This window comes from Oryza sativa, chromosome 3 (assembly GCF_034140825.1).
Source record: "Oryza sativa Japonica Group chromosome 3, ASM3414082v1".
Lineage (NCBI taxonomy): Eukaryota > Viridiplantae > Streptophyta > Magnoliopsida > Poales > Poaceae > Oryza > Oryza sativa.
In genome coordinates this window covers 33,774,717-33,800,248 of record NC_089037.1, presented here as the reverse complement: position 1 = coordinate 33,800,248, position 25,532 = coordinate 33,774,717, and the positions used below count along the sequence as shown (strand labels likewise).

Here is a 25,532-nt window from a genome sequence, read left to right as displayed (position 1 = left end):
CACATGTCAGGCTGTACAGTCAGCACCTCCTTCTTTCCCCTTCTCTCCCTTCCTCTTCTGTCTCTCACTTTTCTCTCGTAGATCGGCCGACGGGTGGGGAGGAGACCGATGGGGACATGGGGCGTGGCGGGAGAGGATTTTCGGCGACCAGCGACGCCGCAGCGGCGGGGGCGGCGATGGCAGTGACGCGGAGCTGAGCAGGGGAGTAGCTCTGTCTCTTCTTTATTTTATTCTCTCTGCCGCAGGGGAGTAGCAACGGGTAGCAGCGAGCGGGGGCCGGCGGAGGCATCGTGTGAGGGCGCGGCGGGCAAGTGCGTGGCGGAGGGCGGAGGCGGCCTGCGAGCGCGCGGTGGCTGGCAGAGCAGAGCGGAGAGGAGGAGGGAGGCACCACGACCGTACCTCCGGGAACCCCGCCATGTCCTCCTGCAGCGCCACGCTCATCTTCTTCCTCGTTCCCTCGCTTCCCCGTCAAGGGAATGGCGTAGGAGTGGGCAGCGGCGGTGGCGGCGGGGTTAGGCGACAGCGATGGCGGCGTCGAGAGATCTCCGGCTCACCACCGACGCCTTCCACCGACGACGATGAGCAGCGGGGACGAGGCGGCTCACCGCCGACGCCTTCCACTGCATCGCTTGATGTCGCGCCCAACTCCCTTGCCGCCGTCGGCCTGCTCCCGCCCGTCGCCGTCCACTCCTCAACCGCGTCTCCGCTGTTTCCTTAGCCACCGCTGCTGCGGGCTCGCCTTCGCCGCCCTCGTTTGCCCGCCGCCACGCGTCGCTGTACCTCACGCGGCTGTCGCCGTGCTCCGGGAGCCCCGCCATGGCCTCCTGCAGCGTCACGCTCCTCATCTTCTTCGTCGAGCCCTCCTCGCCGCGCCACCCTTCCTTTGCCTCGCCGCCGTCGTCGGGAGATGACGGCCTGGCCCTAATCCTCTCTGCTCCTCTAATCGGTCCCAAACCGGCACACGCGGCGCGTCGTACGCCGCCGCCGCCACCCGGAGTCCCGCGCCTTGGCGTCCTCGCCGCCACCGCCCGAGCCTCTCTGACGGCTCGACCCCGAGGTCGCACGCGCGGTGAGCCGGTGACGCTCTCCCTTCTCCCGCATCGTCGACGACACCGCCGCCGCATCACCGGCCCGCCGGATGTCCTCTCCCACCTTGCCCCGACGAGCTCCCCACCCGGCGGGCATCCTGTAAAGGGGAAGAGAGAGAGAGAGATGAGGAAGGGGGAGAAGGGGGGAAGAGAGGTGCTGACTGTACACCCTGACATGTGGGGCCCACGTGGGTCCCATGCTGACTCAACCACCACATCGGACGAAACCGGGGTCAAAACCACCGAAGGACCTAAAGTGAACGGTTTTGTAAGTTGAAGGATGTCCTATATCTGGTTTTGCGGTTGGAGGATGATTTTGTAATTCGATGACAAGTTGAGGGACCTTCGGTGTACTTTTTCCATCATCCCCCACACGGAATTAATCCAGGCCCACAGAAAAAATGGTGTTCGGTTCAGCCTGGTCGGGATTCTAACCAGGCCCATCCCGGCGTCTTCCCACTCAAGACGTGTGGGAAGAATTCAAGAAACCCCCGCGACGGGGTGCGAGCGCTCAGGGCGACGCAGTGGTGGCTGTAGCGGCCGCGCGACTCGGACACGAAGGCGACGGCGCCGCGATGCCCCCCCCTCCGGCGGCAGTCCCCTTTGGTGACCACGTTCTCGCCGGTAAATCTCTACTCCCCTCATCTCTCCTTCGTCCTATGGTTAGGGTTCCTTGATGCCATTAAATCCCCACCTCACGCGTGGCGGCGGCGGTCGGTGGCGAGCACCAAACAGGAGGAGGAGTGAGCGGAAAGGATAAGGAGGTATAGCTTGCAATGAATTGGAGGAGTGGGAGGCCTGAGTTGCAGTTCTTGGTGCTGTTTTTTTTCTTCTTCTTCTTGTGTTCTTGGTCAGAAATTTGAACTCTGAAATTCCAGTATCTAGCATAGTAGTGTCATAATTGTGTGTCATATTCGGATGATTCCTGGACTTTATGAGCCCATCGTAGCATTCCTAAAAACTAAAGTGGTATAGTTGTGTGTCAGATGAGCTATGGATCATCAGCAATCCATGAATTGAACTACTGAAGTAACCATGGAAGGAGCAAAAATGTTGTAAAACGTAGCAAAAAGATTTACTGCTACAATTTTATTGGCCTCAGAGCATAAACAGTTTGTAACCGCAACACAAGAACATAAAAGATTGCTTTCATTCAGTCATATTGACATCTCTGTCAAGCTGCATTCACTATACACACTATGTTTCTTGTGTTCTTCTCTGAACTCTGAATTCGCGATATTCGGTATTTAGCATAGTACGATGCACATAAGTTTCGTTTGTAGATTTTCTTGCTTTAATTTTACTCATGGCCAATAAACTTAGAAGGGAAAAGGTTGGTCCGTGATACTCCTTTTGTTGCACAAGCGCGCACAACTACTGTCGTTCAGATATTTTGATTTTCACTTGTAGTTGATTCCAGAATACAGTTGCAAGCTACAATCACTCGTTTGTCAGACTCGGTTGGACTGTCATTTTGAACGGATTTTATTCATTATGCATCTATTGCTGAATAGAGTGTTGATGAATCCAACTTTTCTATTCTATGCACAAGCTAGGCATGCTGATTGATCAAGCTAGATAGCAGAGTCTGACAAGGAATGCATACATGTATCAACTTGTAATTATAGTGACATATGCAAGTATACGCAGTACAACCAAAGTCAAATATGGATTTTTGAAGTTCATTAGAGCCGTCAGCTCAGCTAAGGGCAACAAGTATATGATATGTGATGTTTATATGCTCAATTTAATGTTTATCCCTTGGCTATATTTAACCACTATATTTCATACTTTTGTCACTGCCTCCGCGGGGGGGGGGGGGGGGGGGGGGGGGTTACTCTTGAGTAGTTAGCATGCATCTTTAGTAATACGAGCTATTGTTTTTCCTGTATGCTATTGATTCTCTTTGAACATAAAATTTACCCGCTGAAATCAAGAACTTTCCTTTCTTTTTCAGGCTGTGTTCGGTTACTGGGGTTGGGAACCCATCTCCCCGCACGGAAAATGGAGCGGTCCATTAGTGTGTGATTAATTAAGTATTAGCTATTTTTTTCAAAAATGGATTAATTTTAATTTTTTAAGCAACTTTCATATATAAACTTTTTGCAAAAAACGCACCGTTTAGTAGTTTGAAAAGCGTGCACGCGGATAACGAGGGAGAGGGGTTGGGAGTGGGCTGAAACGAACACAGCTGTATAATGATGATCGAGATATCTTCTGCATATATTTGGTAGGAGGCTTTCACCCTTCTAATTTGTCTTCGAATTCATTATGTGTTGCAGGGAGTCTGGCAATCTGCCATCATGCAAAGCCCCAGCAAGATTTCTTATGCTGAGGTGATGGCATGAAGATGGCCTGAAGACATGAGTAAAATTGATGAATTCATCATTGTTTATGTGATTTACTGATTGTAGTGAGTGGACACATGTGACATCACTTGCCGTTTATGCTACGGTGACAACCATGTTTTTGAGCTCTTTTGATTCAGCAGTGCTTACTTGCAGTGTACAGAACAGGCTTTCTTTTTCTTAATGTTTTTCATGATCTGATGCATACAAATAGCTCAAACGCAACTAGTATACTGCTGCTTTGTTTTGTATGAAATCCCAGTCAAAACGAACATGGGATTTAGGAGAGGGATTAGGATCATGCAAGGGATTCAAACCCCAATGGGATTGAGTGATATGGGAGGGATTCACTCACTCCCTCCCTGGATAGATTCCCCTTGGGGATTGAAACCCAAGGAAACGGACAAGGCCTTTGGATTTTGATTTCTCAAGAAAAATGGATTTTGAAAATTCTGTACAATATCATGAAATTTCCTGTAGCGTATCTTTAAGCCTTGTGTGAAGTGTTCAAATTTTAATGTTTAGTTAGGAATTATCCCACCAATCCCCTTGATCCAAACAAACATCCCATGGTGGAGGGGAACTGGAAGGGGATTGGGTGGCGGGAGAAACCCAAACCCCCCTCTGGGGTGAATCTCCCTAGGAAATTTTCTGTTGCTGCCGAACAAGCTTTAGAGTTTAGACATACACAGTTACACACACGTGGACACGTCATTTCGAGGAATACCTCTGAGGCTTTTTTCGGTTTGGAGGAGATTGAGGGGGAATAATTCTATACTACAATATCGAGGTACGGAATAAATCTCCTCCCTGAATTAAGTGAACAAGGCCTAAAGGAAAAAGGAACAGCCCTTGCAAAAGACCACCTCCTAACTAGCATCTACCAAAGCATCAAACCAGTTACTACCTCCGTCCCATAAAAATTGCATTTCTAGCTAATTTAGGACAAAATAGTAGGATTGGAAAATGACCATGATAACCTTATTTAATGAACCCACTACATGCACACATTCCATATATACAAATGATTAAAAAGAATTTGAGAGAATTAACACATATAATTAGCATACTTAATAAAATTACAAGCATTAGCAGCCCAAATTATGTGGGATGGAAGAAAACTTATATAGATGAATCAATTGGTTGGGCCTCACATGGCTAGAAATACAATTTTTGTGGGACAAAGCCTTGGAGCTAGAAATGCAATTTTTATGGGACGAAGGGAGTACCACACACAAGTCCAGACATCATCAGTCTCAAATAGTAGGATCTAAACAAAAGAGAACTAGTAGTATTAGATATCTACGGGCCGCACGTCGGCATGTCTCAACTCTCATCTTCAGCAGGATTCTTTTTTTTTTTTTGAAGCAATACTTTAGCAGGAATTCTTCAACTAGTTGTTCTAACTTCTAACCTGCTCCGGTCTTCTCCTCTCTGCAAAGACTTCCATCGCTGTAGAAAAGAAATCTAATGTATCACTTGCATAGGTGGTTTAAAAAGGATATTTTCAAAGACAAAATCATCTCACTCAGTCCACAAATGCCAACTGATAGCTGCTAAAATCATGATGCAAATGTTCAGTTGTTCGATGTTCAAGTTTTCAAACCCAATTGGGTTTGAAAACTTGAACGGAGTCAGCTTTGTATTGGCAGCTTTAAACGGAAACAGAGTCAGCTTGTATTGCCAGCTTTAAAGGGAAACCAAGTTTAGGCTGGGTACTCCAGCTAAAAAACGAAAACGCTCAGCAGAGAAGATTACTCGACCACCTCAGTTTCTACACAACTCTTAACGAAAGGCACTGGACATCATTCCTCCTGAGAACTAGTAACGCTAAACTCTACTAAAGCCCTAACTCCCAGGGAGGCAGGGAACAACTACTTTTAACCAACACTCAGTCCTTGAGGGGTGCAGATGATTAACAATTTCTTGCACATGTTCCAGGAAGACATTCAATCATCTTCCACTGCATCTGTAGAGAAAATACACGAAAAACCAAAGTCAAAAGTTTGAAAAGGAATTTGTTGCTAAAAAACACATCATTTCAAATCAATCATTGCGTCAAACAGAATATTTCGATTTGCGTCAAAAAAAATCAATCATAAGCTTCAAGTCACGACAGCTAACAAAGCAACTACTTGACCTTTACCATATTTAACCCTTGCTTGCCCTATAAAAAGAATAATTGAAATCAACAGGAATACCAGCCCAACATATTATATCCCTTTTTCTTTATCAAAAGGGCAATACCCCTCCATTTCTATTAAAAGAAATGTGAAAGTTTCTACAAGGTCACTCATGCCTGGACAGTTCCAGGGCATCGAACAAAAAGCTTAAAAACAGAAAATCGTTCAAACTAACACACAGCTACATCATCAGGATCTATCAGTCTATCACTACCAGGCTAAACTGACAAACACAGAAAACTTAAGGAAAAAAAGAACTTCTACAACTGATATAGCTCCCCATCCATATGAATTCATTTCCAGGATCTGTTCAAACCAATAAAAACTTCAGAAACCCTTTCCTTGAAAGCTTTTTCTTCGCGCTTTGTCATACATACTCCAACCTTTGCAGAGTCATCCTCCAACCATACTGAGATTTGTAGCTTACAGCAACATTCTGTCTTTCCTCCGACATCTGTAAAACAGACCAAGTTGAAATCCAATTACAAGCACATAAAATAATTTCAGTGGGATCAATGGGAAGTATTTGGTTAAAACAAGCAATATTTCTGGCCTTCCAAATTGCCCAAAGAATAGCAGCAATTCCAACTAACAATAGCTATGTCATTGTATCACCATTCAGTGCCCATCAACCCAAAGCATATGCTTCAGATCTTTAACTGGTTTTAAATTGAAAGCACAAATCACCACATTTCAATTGAATCTTGCCATAGGACATTCAAAAAATAACTGCTGTATCGTTTCTTTTTTTTTTCCACAGAATTGACAATTATCGTTTCCTTTCTTCAATCCCCTTTTCCTCAAGTTATCTTTGGTCAGGATGCTGTTTTTTTATCATTAACCAAATGAAAGTTCTAATCTTCAATGGGACCTTAATTTTCCACACCTTTTTATACATTCCTGTTATATCAGAGGCTACCGCCTGCATTTTAATAGCTTTGTAAAAGGATTTCACGCTAAACTCCCCTTTTTTTTTGTCAAAGTCCATTCTAACTAATCTTTTTCCTCTGCTAATTTTTTTTTTCGCCGGGCCGGCGAATAGCCGGCCGATGTATATTAAGAGTAAGAAAGGGAATGTATTCCTCTGCTAATTTTATATTGTCACAGTAGCTTTGTTGTCTATACTGCAACACAGTAGCTTTTTCCTCTGTTAGTTTTATATTAACATACATATCCCTAATCCACATAGTGTATACATTGAGTTTGTTGCCTATACTGCAAGGGTATCCCTAATCCACATATATCCCTAATTACACTCCAAGCAAAGCAAACCAAAGGGTAATCACACAGGATGTGATTGGTTGTTTCTCTGATTACAAAGTTTGCAAAACTCTAATTGCATTTTTGCTATCATCTTGGAAAGTAGATATATAAACCAACTCACTTTTCTTGTTGGACAGTGGATATATAAATCATTCTATGTCACCTACATTCATGTATAGTGTCCAACAGAAAATGTATGCTCGCTTTATCCCCAGATGCATTAGTATATACATACGTATATATATAACTTGCAGAATCTAGGAGCAGCAAACAGAACAATTACTGGACATGCATGCAAGGAAAACAAAGAAACAAGCTGCACTTCATACCTATGACTATGATGGGTCCAGGATTTCTTCAACTGTAAAGCTTTCATTGCTCTTCTCCTTAGCTGGTGGCCTGTAACTGTAAGTAAGTTTCTTCTCCACAACAGGTACAATATTCGAGAATATCACACAGAGAAGTGCTGTTGCCTGTTTATCGGTACACTTCAAAAAATAAAAGTCTATATTAGAACCATCAAGTAAAACCATCAAATAAAAGTCTATACTAAAACATGTATGAGGTTAGTGATTTTACCAGCCCTTTCTTCATGTGCTTAATAAATATCCGCGCAAATTCAAGCCATGAAAAAACTGATAAGGCACGATATCTTTTGCCTCGTAACTCCCCAGTATGTGGATCATTAAACTCAAAGAAGAGTACTTTCCTCATTTCAGGTGATCGCATAGCAGTACGATACCAGCCTGGAAGTTTGATATCACCCAAAGCCTTGACAAAATTACCCCAATCAGCAGAACCAACCATGAAGTCCTTACGAATGTCCAAAGAGGTGAACAAATTCATGTGGGCCGAACAAGATCTCAGAGCACTACAATTTTTGTAGAAACCTCTATAATTGGCACTGAGACCAGTCTCATGTGTGGGGCTTCTAAGATCCTTAACTAATATATCAACAAACATTGGAGAGTCACCTTGGCCAGGACGAAGCTCATGGATCCCTGCTTCCAGCGCTTCAAGCTTCCTGCGGTTAAACCTGAACCAGCAGCTAATTATGCTAGCTACATCACCCATGTTGAGTTTGTACTCCTCTCTCCTGAGGTTCCACCTTATTTTTACTCCTTTCTTAAAAGCTATACAACCCAGATCAGGGAGGAACACCAGATCAGCTATTGTAAACCTGGAAGCAAATCTGTTGGCAGCATGGATAATCTCCAACAACTTTAAAAGTTGGCAGATGATTTTTCTTGCTGGTTTTCCAAGTATGATAAGATATGAACAGAACCCGCTCACTCGCAGATCTGGTGGTATCCATATGATTTCAAAAAGGGAATCACCTAATGATCTGATATGTTGTTCTAAAGGAATGCACTTGAAACCGCCAATCCTACATTTTAAAATTTATCTATCATAAGAGAACAAAATTCAAAAGTAAAAAAATAATTATTGCAATAGATGAAAGAAAATATACTTACGTATCATTGCATCCACCCCTCATACGTGGCATTATAAGAAAAGTTGAATCCCTGTCTGCTTTTAAAGATTCAAGAGTCAAGCTCTTGGCAATAACTCGCCTACCATGGTAGACATAGACATCATGCAGAGAGACGCGATGTTTTGATAGAGCTAAAGCTACAATGTCTTCAGCTGAAGACTTCAGTTTCATTGTCAGTGGAACTATTTGGAAGTCCAGCACTTTGACAAGGATCTGTGAGGCATGAAATTTAGTTCCCTGGTTAGTCACTCTTTTAACTGAAATATATGTATGCATCCCAAATGAATTAAAGTAAAAAAAAAATACTACATAGGAAAACAGTCCCTTAGTTACCTGGAGTGTTGGAGCAGAATTTTTAACTATGTCATGCTCATTGCCAGGGGTTGAGCCACTACCTGAACTATGTCCTTTAATGCAGCAGTGTGCATGTGATGCAGCAAGATGAGAATAATAGGCCGGTGGGACTGCACAGAAAGAAAAAGAAGCACTCAATCAGCAGCGAAAAAAACAAGGGAAAGAAAATATTTCTTCTATAGTTCATTTGCTAGTTCCAGAGAGTAATATGGGAGCATCACAAAGACGAGGCTAGGATATGAATGCAATGGATTTGAAAAGCAAATGTTGAGCAACAGCTAACATGATGACATCGATGGTGCATTAGCAGCGAGGAAAACAAAGTAAAGAAAATATTTCTGTAGTTCCTTAGGTCGTGTTTCCTTCAGCACCTGGGCTGAGCTAATGAGCCGCACGCATTGGTGGCGCATAACAAGATGACAGTAGTGCACTTCTCGTTAAAAGCATATCACATGATGGATTGAGTGCATTAAAGTAAACAAAGACCCAATTTCAAACATGCTAAATAAGAATCTGTATTGTTGAGAATAATATGCTAATAAGATTAGTCCAATTCACAGTAAAACCATTCACAGAAACTAGTGTATACATCTGTTAAGGTAGCATATCTACGAAGATGCAGAAATAAAAAGAAACAAAGATGCAAGAAAAGAAGACTCACCCACAGACACTGCATGGGTGCATCGTGCATAGCTGCATTTTGCCAACAGTAGGAATTATCAGAGTTGAGGCAGCCGAAAGACTAAGGGAGCTAAGCAACTAAGTGGAGATAGAGAGAAATGAACTTACATATAGCAAAGATTGTTGGTCAGGGTCTGAAGTTCATCAGCTGTAAAATGGTTCTCATCATAAAGGACATGGTAATGAGTTGGCCTGCTAGTACCCTGAGAAAAGGAATGTCAACAGCACACATTAACTGAAAATTTTGTAGGCTGGAAAAATTTGTGCAATCTGCAAACAGCTTCCAGCATGGGTTTACCTGTATGCCAGCATGGCTACACAGGTAGAAATAGAACTCTGTAGGATGGCAAATCTGGCGGTCCTTGACAGTTCCTGCAGGACCAAAAAGAAACAGATTACAACAATATATCCAATTATCAAATGCCTGAAGAAGTAGCAGACGTATGTTCTCAGTAGCAACCAACAAGAACACTGACCAGGAAGGATGTTTCCGCTCTTGTCAGTCATGTCTCGCCTCCCATGAACCTCTGGGAAAAGCCTTGTGTGATGCCTTTTCTGGACTACTACAAATGTGACAGGTGGTAGATATCCCTCCTCCAAAGATGCACAAGCCTTGCAATGTAAAAGGATTAAACTCAGAAAAAACAATGAAATTGGCTTGTCCAGAATAGATAACACAGACAGATTTATCATGATGCGAAGCTCACCTTTCTGATGGCATCCATTTCATGAAGAAGCACACGGCTGAACTGACCTTCACTTACACCATCTCTGTAGAGGAGAATGACCACTCAACAAATTTCATTTAACTGGACATATCACTGAACAGAACAGAATTTGCAGGACATACCTATAGAAGATTATCCTCTCAGGCCTTCTGCCAGTCTTCTTGCGGAATGCGATAAGGAACTCCCTGTAAACAAGAGCATAATGGTCAGTTCCCAGATGAACCTACGATAATATACAATTGCAATACCAGATTAACCACAAATTTTACCTGATCATCCCACCATTTACAACCTTCACTGGATCTTTACCAACACTAAAGAGATCTTCTATTATCTCCTGTCTATGTGATTGAGCAGAGACCAGACCTCGGTATTTGGTGATTTCAGGCCAATCCATTGATGCCACAACCTACATGATCACAAAGAAAATAATACCAGTAAAGTTTGCATCTGCGAAGCAATAAACTTTGGGAAGAAAAAGATAGTTCATCTATTGCATCAAGTTATGCACAGGATAGCCCATGATCTTATATTGTAGGACAGCATCAAATAGACCAAGTAATGAATTGAAGAACCATTAGCTAGGAATGTACTAACCGCAGCAATAGATGATGCAGAGTCCTCTCCAGGTGGAGTGTGTGACATCAGCACCAAAGATGATTGTTGGGACTTCTGACACAAATGGTATGCCATTGCGGATAAAGGCTCGCTCAAGAACAGTGTTGCGCCCTCCGACCTGGTTATGGCACAGAATTGTCATATTTCTGGGGGAGAACACTAAAAGCACACAAGATAAAGTCCACAGAATTGGTATACTTCAAGGGGAAAAAAATACAAGCCCAGCAGATTTACAGACCTTGACATTGATTTTGAGTGCAACATTTTCCAAATATTGCTTGTTCGGCCTGCTGGCATGCCTTGGCAAACAACATTGAGATACAATGCCAAGGTCATTCTCACATACCCTTTTAATTTTCCCTGTAAAAATCATGCATATACTACATTTAATAAAAAAAATCAGGGAATGGAAATTTAGATTACCCAACCAACAATATACATACCATAAGAACCACTAACTTCAAGCAGAATTACAATTAAAAGCTGCAGGCCTCCCTTTCCCTCTCTGGCTAGCAGTTCTGATGTTCTGCTGTGAACATCCCTCAGAGCATTCTCTATATTGTTAGGATTTGATGACCGGACATCCACAACTGGTCTTGGATTGAAAGACTACAAGGTCAAGTCAAAGTTAATTGCAGCACATATAATTATTAAACTGCTTTAATAGCATTGTAACTATGCAGGAGTTACCATTCCAGTGGCATTGCACATCTGAATCAGGTCACCACAGAACCTTTGTACCTCCTCTGGACGCATTCGTGAAAAACTCAGACATGTCCAGTTATCCACAGTTCCTCCATTGATCATTTTCTGAAAAAATTAACAAGTATTAGAGTCTTCCTTTAAACACATCAGAAAGTAAATTATGTTGGCTAAGTAGTTGTATCTTTACAGGTTCTGAAATTATGTTTCAGTACCGGCTTGTCAATTTCAGATACTCTCCAACAAAAAATAAAGCTAATGAACAATTCATAAAGAAGTTAAGCAAGTGTACCTAGAATTCACTTTCAAACAAAGGCAATACAAAATTAACTTGAGAGAGAAATTGAGTTGTAATAATAAAGCAAGGCATCACCTTGTTAATCATGTTCCACTGTCCAACACTGGGTGCACAAGTTTTCTCCCTTCCAGAATCATGATACTTCAACTGAAAAGCGCAAAGATTAAGGTTGTTAGAAATTCCCAGAAGTTTAAACAATGCGAACAAAAGAAATGGAATAAAACCTATATAGTACCATGGGTGGAGGCAGCACACGGGCTGGAACAGAGACTAGGTCATTGCAGACCTTGATGCCGAACTCCTGAGCAAACCTATCATCTGTATACTTGTTGTGGAGAACCATCTGATAGAAGATGAAATGGAAGTCAATACAAATATATGATATTATCTTCATTATCTCATCAAGAAAAAAAATAGCCTTATGTTCTACGGATATGTTATTCTAAGAAAATGTGCAGAAATAGAAGGTCATTCAAATGTGAGCCAAAATCCAAAAGCATAAAAATTTGGCTCTGCATCTACATGGTATTGTACCTCATGAATTCTCTGTTCCCTCTGCTGGGGGCGTTGACAGGTTGCTCTAAGGATGTTGGTCACCTGTTTGTTGTTAAGCTTCTTGGAGTACCTCTGCCCTTCTACAATCTTGCACACCTGCAACCACATTTGCATGAACAAACTGCACACAGCATGCACAATTCAGGTAGAGGTAAATGGATGATGAATCAATACCTCCATAGGCAAGTATACAGGACGAGAATCACTGCCAGACTGTAGGCAGGGCCAAGAAGCATACTTCAGTCTGTAATTGTACCTATCCCAGAAGTACTGAACAACAGTCTTCCTTGTCCCATTATCATCAACAGGAAATCTAACAACATCAAACCAGGCATCAGTTTGGAGAAAAACAAGTTATGTTCATGCTATAAAACAGTGAACAAGCATGATAACAAAATGCAGGTCCTAAAAAAGGATGACAAAGCACTGCTATTCTCAGGACAGTGTGCAATCATCCTTTACACATCAATTTAGAACATTGAAGGACATTTAACAGCATTTATAGATATCAAAGGCACATTGAAGGACATTTAACAACATTGACAGTATGGATATCAAAGGCGCATAAATTGATATCTAAGGCATAAACCTTTGAAAAGGATTAAAATGTTTCTATCACAAGTCCACAAACAATTAATGTACTACCATGCCCAAGATCCATAAACAAAGACATTTCAAATATTCCATCAACAATCTACATTGATTTGCTGTATCTTACAGCATGTAAACAAAAAGATAATTATAGCAGAAGCAGAGGAAAGATAAGTACATCAGCTGGCTCATAGGAATGGGGGTAATCCCTGTTATTTTGTATCTTCTGATTTGGTCCTCTTGGTGGTTTGTTTCAATGCGAACCCCACGTAATGCTTTCTTTATCTGAACATCATGAAAAATGAGTTAGTATCAGTATTGCATAATTTTATGAATTCCATCAGTAGGAATATTACCTTCACACGATCCCGGTCTGACAAAGGTCTTGAGGTGTCACGTATGTTCAGGAACTCCTCCACAAATTGGATCACTGTCACAGGCTTAAAAAATGATGTTGCAGATATATCTGAATGAAGCATACCGAACAGTAGTTAGTATCTGAAAAGATCACTTCCATTCAGCGAAAACTGATAAACAATAACTGACAGGTAAGTACCTATATTCAGCGAAAGGCCCATCTGTGTTGGGCGCAGGCTCTGATAGTAACCTCTCCAACACTCAAGTCCCTCACCAATGTCACCCCGGTGACCAAACTGGGTAGAGAAGAAGGATCTGGACACTGTGACATAACTGCAGAACAAGTAGTTGTCAATACAGCATTATTAGTACCCTAGTCAGTAAATAATCAAGCAAAAGTCAAAACAAACACAACAAAAAAATCATACTTCCAAGATGGCGACTACCTGAGGACAACATCAATGACTGACTTGAATGGTTTCTTGGGGCATATCCCTCTGTCTTCCAAGCAAAAACTGCTGGAGGTGGTAGAAGTCTGTTCTGCCAGCAATCCGAATTGTGATCTTGTACTCCCTCTCCGCCCTGCAGAAGACAATAAACAATAACCTGAGACTACAAAACACATAATTCATAAGAACGAAAATATCTAGCTAGCATCATACAAACCTTTCTTTATCCTTCTTTTCGGGATCAATTAGCTTAACCACAAACTCCTCCGATTCAAAAGGGAGTGAACCAGCAGTATAGAGACTTTTTCTTCCATCATAAGCAGGCAATTTGCCACCAAGAGATGTCTTCCCATGCAACTTGATGAGCTCATTGAGTACTTCCCTATTTGTTGCTCTTGATTTTGACTCAGGATTGATTGAAACCTGTAACATAATCCAAAAGGAAGATAAACAGCCTTTCTATAGGACATGAGGGGCAGATTTTTTTTTTTTACAGAGAAGATCTTAGGGCAAAATAAGAAGAACTCGACAGATGAACATCACATAATAACAAAGTAATTTTAGATCAGAGCAGTTAGCCATCACTAACACACCAAACTACTCAAAATTCAGTGTGTTTCGTTCAGATCAGAGCCTATTGATTGTGGAAATCAATGTAGGCGAAAACCACCAAAAAAAACTGAATGCCCAAAAGTAACGAAACCTAAATCAAGGACCAACAGAAATCAAACAACAAAAAAAAGGTGATAGAGGTTGATCTTCTCCATTCAAATCACGATAGAGGTAGAACTACGCTGCTATACTACGGGGTACGACACTTACATGGGGCGGGCATCCATGGCGAACGCTAGAGTCTAGAGGGGAATCGCCGGCGAAGCGTTGAGGAATAATGGGGAGGGAAGAATGGATAGTGAGAGTTGAAGATTATAGCTAGGTTAGAACATGAAGGATGGATGATATAGGGTCTTCTAAGGCCCACAAAAGCCCACATAAACTGGGCCACAGCTCAGAAATCAGAAATCGACATCTTCGAAAGCCCAAAAACATAGAAAGGGACTGAAAAACGTTATTGGACAAAAAAAAAATCATCGGAACAAGTCTATAACTCGATGTCTTACTGTTGAACACGACTGGTTTTTTTTCGCATGGAATAAAAAAGAACGAGATCCCGACAAAGACAACAATTAAAATTTTCAAAAAAAAAATGCCAAAAAAAATAGATTTGCTAAAAATATGTCGCCATAAGGCGCCGTGACGGAGAGTCGAACCCAGACCTTCGAAGTCGCAGACAGAGCTCCTAACCAACCGAGCACGGTATTGCCATTCACTTTATTGCCAAAACAAATTAATATTGAATTTTAAAGTACTTATACACTAATTACCACCCACTTACATTCACTTACACGGCACTTACACTATAATTACATATGTAATTTATTCACTTACACGGCACTTATATAGCACTTACACTATAATTACATATATAATTTAGGGACTTACAATGTAAATATATGCTGACTATTTTTTGGTGAAAAATATGGTGCCATAAATATAGCTACTCCAAAAAAAAAAGCAGAAAACACAGAACCAAAAGCCACATATGTATTCACAGATATTTTAAAAGTGGATCACCACTCTATTTCTGCAACCATTCCAGCGACAATCTTTCGGATGGAGTGTTTGCCGAAGATCAGAAAAAGGGAATCTACCAGGCGTTCAGTGACGACGACTTGATGTAAAAGTTCACGCAAAGGCTTCGCTTAATTACATGAAGAACAGATTAGCATGTTCTTACAAGAAAGCAGCTAGAAGCTCGCGCGAACACATCCGCTTACACAAAAAGAGCAGTCTCCAAAAAACAACAAAAAAAAAAGTCAAACCGAGAGGTAGTGAACGGGCACAGAGGGGCTTCGTCGTCTTCTTCCATCTCTCACACACAAAAGAAACATAATAACTTGTAAAGCAGCACAAAACGAGATGCAAAAGCACTGAACCGAGCAGACCTTTGCTTGCAGAGGGAAAGACCCGAACTAGCTCTCACGAGGGAGAGATCAGGCCGACCCTTGTACGAAATCAGCATTTCCAAAACACAGCACCAACGTTCTCAAGAAAACGACGACATGCATGTAGGCCGGGCGTTGAGCACATGATATGCTTTATGCGTAGTACATGTGCATGCATGTCACCGAAACGAACACAACGGAAGGCTTCGATTCGAAGTTCGAATGGTGAGCTGCGTGTGCTGCGGCCACGAGATTTCTCTCGACATCAGCCAGATCTCTAGCACCAAACTAGCAGCGAGCACCGAAGTGGAAAAGACCAAACAAAAAGGGAAGGATCAAAAAACGGACCAGAAACTTTATGCAAGAAAGGAAACGCGACGCTCCGACCAAACACCCACGAACTGGATGAGATTGGAAGCCACGCTCCATACAAAACTGCAAATGAAAGAATCAGAGAAACGAACTTGCAACGACACAAGGAAACAAAAAGCATCCAAAATCCGTGCATACACACACCCATACAGAGGTAAATTAAACAGATCCAAAATCCACGGGAGCACAGTAGTAAACGGCATGCATGGAGTACACGTAGATCTGGGGGTGGGAAGGAGAGGAAGAGGCCGGGTAATGTGAGCTCACATCGTAGTGGAAGAGGTTCACTACACCAGATCCTCACACCTTTAACGGCATATCTGTGACGGACTTTAGCACTCGTCAGTGATGAGGGTCATCTTTGACGGTTCTTACAGGATGCCGTCATCAGTGAGGCATCCTTCTGCAACCCGTCACAGATAACTAGTTACACCTCTGACGGCTTCCACTTCTGGCCCGTGACTAGTTACCTGTGACGGGTTGCATGATTATAAACCGTCAAAGGTGAGGTTAACTCACCTCAAACGGTCCGGTCACTAGGCCCGTCACAGGTGTGGGTGGGGACTTGACTAGGTCAGACTAATATGTATATCTCCTCTCTCCCTCACACTCTCTCTCTCTCCCTTATCCACACATTTTCTCCACCGCGAAAAAAAATGCCTCGGGCGACGCCGCTCTTGCGACGGCGGCGGAGGACCCGACGCCCTCGGGCAAGGCGGCGCTGGACGGCGGCTCAGCAATACGTGGTGGCGGCGGTGGTGCGGAGGCGAAGCGGCGAGGTGGTGCGGCGGCGCGTGGCGGCAACGGCTCAGCGGTGCGTGGCAGCAGCGGCGGCGGTGCGGAGGTGAAGCGGCGAGGTGGTGCGGCGGCGCGTGGCTGCGAGCGGCGGCGGCAGTACCCCCATCCTCCTCCCCCTTCTTTCTCCCCTCCTCTCCCTTCTCTTATTTCTCAATCCGGTTTTTCTTGAAGTGGCAGCGGCGTGGAGTTCTCAACGGCGCGCGGCGGTGCTGCGGTGCGGCGGCTCGACGCAGCGGTGAGGAGGCGAGGAGGAGGTGAACGGCGGCGCCGCGGCCTCCATCCCCGACCGCCGGGGGCCACCTCCATCCCCCAACTGACGGGCGCCACCTCCGACCGCCTGGCTCTAGATCCGTCCTCCACAAGGTCAGGGGACGCGGATCCGGCCACCGGGCGTCGTCTCCTCCGTCCGCCGGCTGCGTCCCCAACTGACGAGTGCAGAACTGCAGATTCCCCCGTCGGCTGCTTCCGGGTGCAGAAGGCGAAGAGGGCGGCGTCGAGGAGCAGTAATAGGGACGAGGTCATCCGCAAGGAGGAGGAGCAAGGTCGCCTCCAGGCCGAGCTCAAGAAGGTCTAGCGCGCCAAGGAGTTCAAGCCCACCGTGGTATGAAGAAGCCCTGCCCGGCAAAACCCACAACCATTTATTCCCTTCGTTTTTGTTGCTCGTCAGGTGATTGATGAATTGCTTGCTTGCCATGGCTGTTTTATGTGTGATGAAATGTTCGTGAAGACTTTTCTGTGTGATGAAATGTTGTGTGTGATGAATGCGATGGCAACTACCCAGAAGCACTTTTTTTTTGTTTTTTTTTATCGAAATCTACATCAGTGACGGGTGTTGAGCTGTGGTTGTGGCTCTTTTTTCCTTTTTTTTCTTTGGGTGATTTTTCTCATATGTGACCACATGACACAACCCGTCAAAGGTGTCTGTCACCTCTGACGGACCTACACCCGTCAAAGGTGAGTTAAGTCATCAGTGACCATTGATCTGTGACGAGGGGGTCTATCCGTCACAGTTGAGGGTTTGAGCCCGTCACTGCTAGCTTGTTCTGCTGTAGTGGTTGTTGTCGGCGACGTTGACGAGGAAGCGGTTCGCGCGGATCATCACCTCGTTCCCGGCCGTTCCGAACCCCGGCCGCCGCGTAGGGTGGGCGAGCCCCTTCTTCGACACCGGCGCCTCGCCAGCGGACGCGGACGCCGCCGCTGCGGGTGGCGCTAGCGCGGTCTCCGACACGAACAGCTTCTGCTCGACCTCCTTGGCCGACGGCGCCCTGTAGACGACGGCCGGCTGGTGCCCGGGTTGCTGGTACTTCGGAGGAGGCCCTGGCGGCCGCGGCGTCATCCCCGGCAGCGACCACACGGAGCCAGCAGCGGGACGGTACGGCGGGGCTCCAACGCCGCCGCCGCCTCCCCCACCGCTGGGGTCGCCGCGGCCACCGCCTCCGTCGCAGTAGGCCGCCATGGCATAGGGGTGGAGGAAGGCAAGAACGAGAGGGGAGGGTGGTGACGAGGCTAGAATTGAAAGGGAGGAGGGAAGGGTGGTGGAGTGGGTGATGTGATCCTATGGGAATGCAAGGGAAGGGAGGGGAGGGGGGGTGATGCAAGTGAGAGGTGAGGCGATGAGAAAACCCTAAACCGGTGGAAGGATCGAGAAGGCCAGGAGGGGGTGGTGATCTTACCGCTCGGTGACTGTATGCTCGTCTGTACGGAAGAGTGATTAAGCTAATCAAACTTGCTACTCAAGTCTAGGTTTTGACAATGTAAATTAATGTCCCCTTTTTTTTTTTACTCTCCCTGTCCTGTTTTTACCATGTACTGTACTCCAGTATGGTGCCACGTGCCAGACACAGGCAAAATGGAGGTCGATCGAAGGCAACCATAACCCTGGGGAAAATGAAACGAGGCGAGGTCTACAGTCTACACGAGGCAAAATGGAGGTCGATCGAAGGCAACCATTTCCCATGTTGCTTTTGGCATGCAAATATCTGCTCCCTCCAACCTCGATCGCATTCGAGAAGGACCAAACCGTACCGTATAGAGACGTTGCACAAAAGCAGCAGATGAGCAGAACACCCACTTCCGCCTGACACCGTCGCTCGCTTCCCCTCGGCCCACCTCACAAAAGCACACAATCCCGCACCTCTCTCTCTCTCTGTGCAAAGCAAGCCAAAACGAAAAGAAGAGTCTGATGCACAAGAATGACCAATACATGCATGCACGCATCATGCGCATGTTTAATGTTTATGCACTCGCTATAGCTAATGAGGTGTTTAGAAGACATGGACTAAATTCCACTAATTTAAAGTATTAAAACATAAACTAATAATAAAACTAATTGCATAAATAAGAACTAATTTGCGAGACGAATTTTTTAAGCCTAATTAATTCATAATTATCAAAAGTTTATAGTAAAAGTTTTGCTAATTATGTATTAATTAGGCTTAAAAATTCGTCTCGCAAATTAGCTCTCATCTATGCAATTAGTTTAATTATTAATCTATGTTTAATACTCCAAATTAGCGTCTAAACATCCAATGAGACTGGACTAAAACATCTAAACACCCCTAAACTAATGATCATATGGCGCGTTTGAGGTTTGGATTCCTGGATTACACTAGTAGTCGCTTCTCTGCAAATAGATTCGCCAAGATCGTTTCAGCTGAAAGAGTCGGCGAGGTGCAGCGAGACAGAAGCAGGCACACGACACGACCGCCCGGTCTATCGCTCGCAGTGCCGTTCCGGTGAAAGGCGCAGCGCGCAGCCGCGTTGCCAACATGCTTCCATGCATGCGTCCAAACGGGTCCACCCAGCCCAGACGTCATGCATGAATGCCCAAAAGGAAAAGGAAAAGGTGACCGGCCGATCGGATGAGAGGGTGGCGTACGTATGCACCTATGCTGCACGATTTTAATTGTTCCCATGCGCTACACCTGCATCTCTCCGATTCCGAACCAGGGTTCTTTGACTTCTTTCCCCTGAGTTCCCAACTCATATCCTTCGTTTTTCACGTACACGTTTTTCAAACTGTTAAATTGTATGTGTTTTACAAAAAATTTATATAGAAAAGTACTTTAAAAAAATCATATTAATCTATTTTTTAATTTTTTATAGCTGATACTTAATTATCACATGGTAATCTATCGCTCCATTTTCCGTGTGGAGAGGAATGGTTTCCAACCTTGCTCCATTTTCCGTGCGGAGGGGAGGGCATTCCCAACCCCTCGGAAAGAACACAACTTTAATCTTTTACTATTTTTTATAAGACAAAATTGGTTCTGGAGCATTGAAAGTTGTCCATTTTGATTTTATAGCATCCAAAGTTCACATCTCATTTTGATAGCATCAGAAGTTACATCCGTTGCTTCTTTTTAGCATTCCGTCCAAACTTCCGTTAGTTTTATTTTCTAATTAGTATTATTCTTCAACAAAAAACTAAATCAAACCCCAATGGTGGCCCTCTTCCTCTTGCTTGTCACCTCCAAACAGCAGTCGTACAGGAGCTCAGAGCGGTCAGTCATGGTGCGAACACAGGATCGATGCTGGCTCCACAAGCTCGTCATGTAATACGTACGTGAGCCCAGCCTCACAAGCTGATCATCCGCAAGCCACTGTATTCGTCCGCGCTTGCTAGGTGTGATCTATCCACTTTCTAGGCTCTAGCTTTGCCCGGACAGCGCCATCGTCGATCGATCTCATCTGCCATTCCGCCATGCTAGAGCTTGTTCAAATGCGGCTGTGCCGCTTCCGAGTTCGTCCGCGCGCACTGCTCTCGGTCTCTCCCCTAGATGCGTCATCCGATCCATGAATGCCCGAAGCGAAGCAACGTCCTCCAGATTATTGTCGGCACCCTTGAGCTCGCTCCGACATGCTGCTCTTGAGCTCATCCATCGGCCCCCGAAGCACCACCCTCGCGCTCGTCGCGGGCTCGCCTGAGTACCGACCTGCTCCTCCTTACCCTGGATCCGTTGTCTGCTGACCCAAGTCAAGAGCCGCCGCCTCTAGCTTGCCAGAACCAGCCACCATCCAAGGCTCCAACTCGCTCAGCGCTATACTGTCGTGGTCGAGCTCACCTGCTGCCTTGAATCGAAGAGTGGTCAACCATAGGAGGGAGAGTGCAGGAGGAACAAGACAGATGTAGGATGGGGTGAGGAGACGAACTGCTGACGGAATGCTAAAAATAGTAACGGTTCCAGTTTTGAGTGCTATTAAAATGAACCATAAACTTTTAGTGCTATGTAACCAAAATCGAGTACTTTCGATGCCATAGAACCAATTTTGCCTTTTTATAATGGCATAATATCAACTAGCATGGTGGCCCGCGCAGATTGCGCGGCTAGCATCATTATATTTTGTCTCATATAATAGCATATATGTTTTCTCATTATATTATTCAAATATATTAAAATGACAACATAATTTTAAATTTTGCATTAACTTTACAAAACTACTAATATGTAATATTCATATTACATTTTATATACGTGTTAGTTATTAATTATTTTTAATATCAAATTTTATTTATTTGTAAATTATATATATTCCTATATGGACTCTAAACTCGTCTTTTAATATTTATTTTTTAAATTCCGAATTTTCTGTAAATTGTATTGCTATATAGACTCTATGTTCTTCTTCCAATATTATTTATTTTTATTTCTAAATTTTTATTATTTCTAATTGTATTTCTATGTGGATTCTAAACTCATCTTTCAATATTCTTTAATTTTTAATTTCGAATTTCAGCTACTTCTAAATTGTATTCCTATATTGACTTTAAACTCTTCTTCCCATGTTTTTCTTAATTTCGAATTTTAGTTATTTGTAAATTGTATTTTTATACGGACTCTAAACTCTACTTTTAATTTTATTATGTTTATTCCAAATTTTAGTTAGTTTTAAATTCCTATATGGACTCTATACTCTACTTCTAATATTCCTTATTTTTTAATTTCGAATTTCTATTTTTTTCTAATTGTATTTCTATATGGACTCTATACTCTACTTCTAATATTCCTTATTTTTAATTCCGAATTTCAGTTATTTCCTAATTGTATTTCTATATGGACTCTATACTCTACTTCTAATATTCTTTATTTTTAATTCCGAATTTCAGTTATTTCCTAATTGTATTTCTATATGGACTCTATACTCCTCTTATAATATTTATTTTTAGTTCCGAATTTCAGTTATTTCCTAATTGTATTTCTATATGGACTCTAGTCTCCACTTTTTTTAATTTTATTATGTTTATTCCAAATTTTAGTTAGTTTTAAATTTCTATATGACTCTATACTCTACTTCTAATATTTCTTATTTTTTAATTCCGAATTTCTATTTTTTTTCTTAATTGTATTTCTATATGAACTCTATACTCTATTTCTAATATTCCTTATTTTTAATTCCAAATTTCTATTTTTTCCTAATTGTATTTCTATATGGACTCTATACTCTACTTCTAATATTCTTTATTTTTAATTCCGAATTTCAGTTATTTTCTAATTGTATTTCTATATGGACTCTATACTCTACCTCTAATATTCCTTATTTTTAATTCCAATTTTCAGTTATTTCCTAATTGTATTTCTATATAGACTCTATACTCTACTTCTAATATTCCTTATTTTTAATTCCGAATTTCAGTTATTTCCTAATTGTATTTCTATATGGACTCTGGTCCCCCCTTCTAATATTCCTTATTTTTTAATTTCGAATTTCAGCTATTTCTAAATTGTATTTCTATATGGACTCTAGTCCCCTCTTCTAATATTCCTTATTTTTTAATTCCGAATTTCAGCTATTTCTAAATTGTATTTCTATATGGACTCTGCTTTTTCTTTTTATTTCTAAATTGTATTTCTATATGGACTCTGTTTTTTCTTTTTCTCCGATTAATTTGAGAATTTCTAGGCTATGAGAGCGAACGTGGAGGCTCATTTTTCTATTCCTTTAATTATATAATAGATAGATAGAAGATAGATTTCCTCAAGCATCTGGCATGCATGTATTTCTAGGAGTAAAAGGGCATCTTGTCGGATACAGCGTCGGCGGTCGATTTAACTCTGTTTAACGTCCAAGAAGAATGAGAATTTGCATGGAATAATGTACGAAACGCTATGCATTTTCACGTCAGATGGCATGAAGGAAACGATTTTGCTAAATCTTCGCCTGACAGATTTTTCGTTGGAAATCACTCGTTGTTTCAACCCTCCAATTCATAGTGAGATTCGTGCTAACAACATCCAAAAAAACTAACGCAGCTTACCACCAAACCTCGGGCGGTAGGATTCAATCTCACGATCAGATGCTTACCATGTGCAGCTCTTGGCTAATTGAGCATGAGGAGAATTTGACTGTATATATAAGACACTATTAACGTTGTAATATAAAATTGCATTTTATATAAAATTACAGTCATATATAACTAAAATTGTATTTGTAAATTCAGTTGATATGACATGTAAATGCACTATAATTTTGATAAAAAAATCTGTAAGTAATATATATTTGTTATTTTATTTAAAATATAAAATTGCAGTCATATATAATTAAAATTACATTTATAAATTCAGTTATATAACATGTAAGTGCACTGTAATTTTGATAAAAATAATGTGCAAGTAAATATGTATTTGTTATTTTCTTTAAAATATAAAATTACAGTTCAATATAACTAATATTACATTTGTAAATTTAATTGATATGGCATGTAAGTGCACTGTAATTTTGATAAAAAATAATATGTAAGTAAATATGTATTTGTTATTTTTTTTAGTCCGTTGAATGCAAATATAATAATAGAAAAAAATCTTAGTGATTTGTGTTGTTAAAAATCACCTGACAAATGGATAGACAATTCCGATAAGGAAACACACGATTCATGCCGGGTGAGCCTAGCGGGTGGAAAACAATGAGAAAGCCCACGTGTGCCTATAACGTGTGGATTCAGAGCAGGTACAATAGCAGACTATTAGCCAAAGCCCACGTGTGGCTATAACGTGTGGATTTAGAGCGGGTACAATAGCAGACTATTAGCCAGCTATAAACATATTTTAATGAGATAAAAGATGAGAGAGAAAAACAGTGGACTACAAATTTATAGCCAGCTGCAGCACGGACTTAAAGACGCAATGTGTGTATAACAGGTGAGATCATATATTAATAATATAGTAAGCAACTATTGTATAAATTAGCTATTATATCGGGTATAGATGAATTGGAGATAGTAGTGGGCTCTACTATTAAACTTGCTCTTAGCCTACCCAGAGTTGCAGTCTACGTTCCTCGATCCAAAACAAGTTTATATTGACCCATGTGATATTCCTCTCATCACTCAGCCCATAGGTGCATCAGTACCGTATTTATAGGCCTGCATTAGGCTTGTTTGAGTTTGGGTCAACTCGTTTTTTAGCTCAGGAGATTTGTATTTGAAAACTTTATACGTATAGGGTTCGTTCGTTTTAGAGGAATTGTAAAGGAAAAGTATAGGCATATACAGCTTTTAGGAATGGACACTAAATTGTCATTCTTTTCAGAGAAACGTCCCGTTGTCTTCCGGCTAGCTTCACAAGATGGTGGACTAGCCGGTCTAAATTCAAAGCCTCACTTCTATATTTGATATTAGGTACTTCCCTAATATCTACGTTTTTTTAATTGTCATTCGTTTCAAAGAAATCAAAGGAAAATTTCATATCCCTCCACTCCAATCTAATGTTTTTAATCCTTTGATCGTTTAGTACGCAACTGTAGAAAAGTTTCATATGGTTATTAATCCTTAAGTTTACACATGTATTCCCATTCTATTTCTATGTTTTCCCTATTACTATGTTTTAAAAATATTGCAAACCAAACGAGACCCTAAACTTTGAAATACATAGAGTCATAGATAGCATGTGCGTATGAACTGTACATGTATAAACCCTGTATGCATAAACTTTGCACATATAAATTCGAGAATAAATTTTAAATACAATTTCAAAAACAACCGAAAACGTATATGTGACCCGCGAGGCCCATGTGCATGGCTTCTCCTCTTTCTTGTATTTGGGCTGCTAAAAAAAGATGGGCTTAACCCAAAATAGAAGCAACCGTGGGCCAAAAAAAGAAACAGCAACCGTGGGCTTTCATTAGCTTTCTCGGTACAAACGAGCCGTCGCGTCGTTTCCTTCCGTGTCAACGCGAAGGGAGCACCGAGCACGAGCGATCTGTTTGGTCTCTGTAGGGTCAGAAAAACTCCCTTCCGGTTTTCAAAAAAAAAAAAAAAAGAGAGAAAAACTCCCTTCCACAGTTCCACTGAAAAATCGTGTGTCTTTTTATCGTTATCTGTCACGGCATAGGTAAATTCGCTCTAATTCCCCCACCTTTTCGCCGCAAAAAATTCCCTTCCACGATTTCCACGGGTAGTGGCCGCGCACGTAGAATCATAACCCCCACCCACGCACACAACCCAACTAGTATTACTACACCTTTTGCGCCCCCCCTAATCCCGGGCCCACCAAGCTTAATCAAAACGGATCGTAACAGCCGCTGTTTCAATCTCACCGAGCCTTTCGCTTCCAAGGACACACACATACATAAACAGTTTGTTTATCCAACCACGACGTGGAAAGCTCACCAATCTAATGCCAAATTAATCGAGTACGACACAAATTCAATTGT

General features: G+C 42.3%; 2 protein-coding genes and 1 long non-coding RNA gene across 3 annotated transcripts; 1 reads left to right on the top strand and 2 right to left on the bottom strand.

Moving 5' to 3' along the window:
* The first annotated feature begins 1,550 nt into the window (after positions 1–1,550).
* On the top strand, positions 1,551–3,664 carry LOC136355747 (uncharacterized). The gene is made up of 2 exons (XR_010740073.1): positions 1,551–1,712; positions 3,371–3,664. It is a non-coding gene; the product is annotated as an uncharacterized lncRNA (long non-coding RNA).
* A 1,994-nt stretch (positions 3,665–5,658) lies between these two features.
* Positions 5,659–14,638, bottom strand: LOC4334374 (protein argonaute 13-like). The gene is given in 27 exon segments (XM_015775890.3): positions 5,659–6,073; positions 7,212–7,370; positions 7,462–8,269; positions 8,358–8,590; positions 8,711–8,841; positions 9,393–9,424; positions 9,521–9,615; positions 9,711–9,784; positions 9,889–10,024; positions 10,120–10,183; positions 10,263–10,325; positions 10,410–10,549; positions 10,738–10,768; positions 10,770–10,876; positions 10,997–11,118; positions 11,202–11,367; positions 11,449–11,568; positions 11,834–11,905; positions 11,994–12,101; positions 12,293–12,409; positions 12,488–12,626; positions 13,083–13,189; positions 13,261–13,370; positions 13,461–13,594; positions 13,708–13,843; positions 13,928–14,133; positions 14,533–14,638. Coding segments are annotated over 23 exon segments (3,150 nt in total). The 5' UTR covers positions 13,483–13,594; positions 13,708–13,843; positions 13,928–14,133; positions 14,533–14,638; the 3' UTR covers positions 5,659–6,073; positions 7,212–7,217.
* A 2,467-nt stretch (positions 14,639–17,105) lies between these two features.
* Positions 17,106–18,632, bottom strand: LOC107280339 (protein argonaute MEL1-like). The gene has a single exon (XM_066308636.1). It carries the CDS (start codon positions 18,337–18,339, stop codon positions 17,917–17,919), a length of 423 nt encoding a protein of 140 aa, XP_066164733.1. The 5' UTR covers positions 18,340–18,632; the 3' UTR covers positions 17,106–17,916.
* Positions 18,633–25,532: the final 6,900 nt, after the last annotated feature.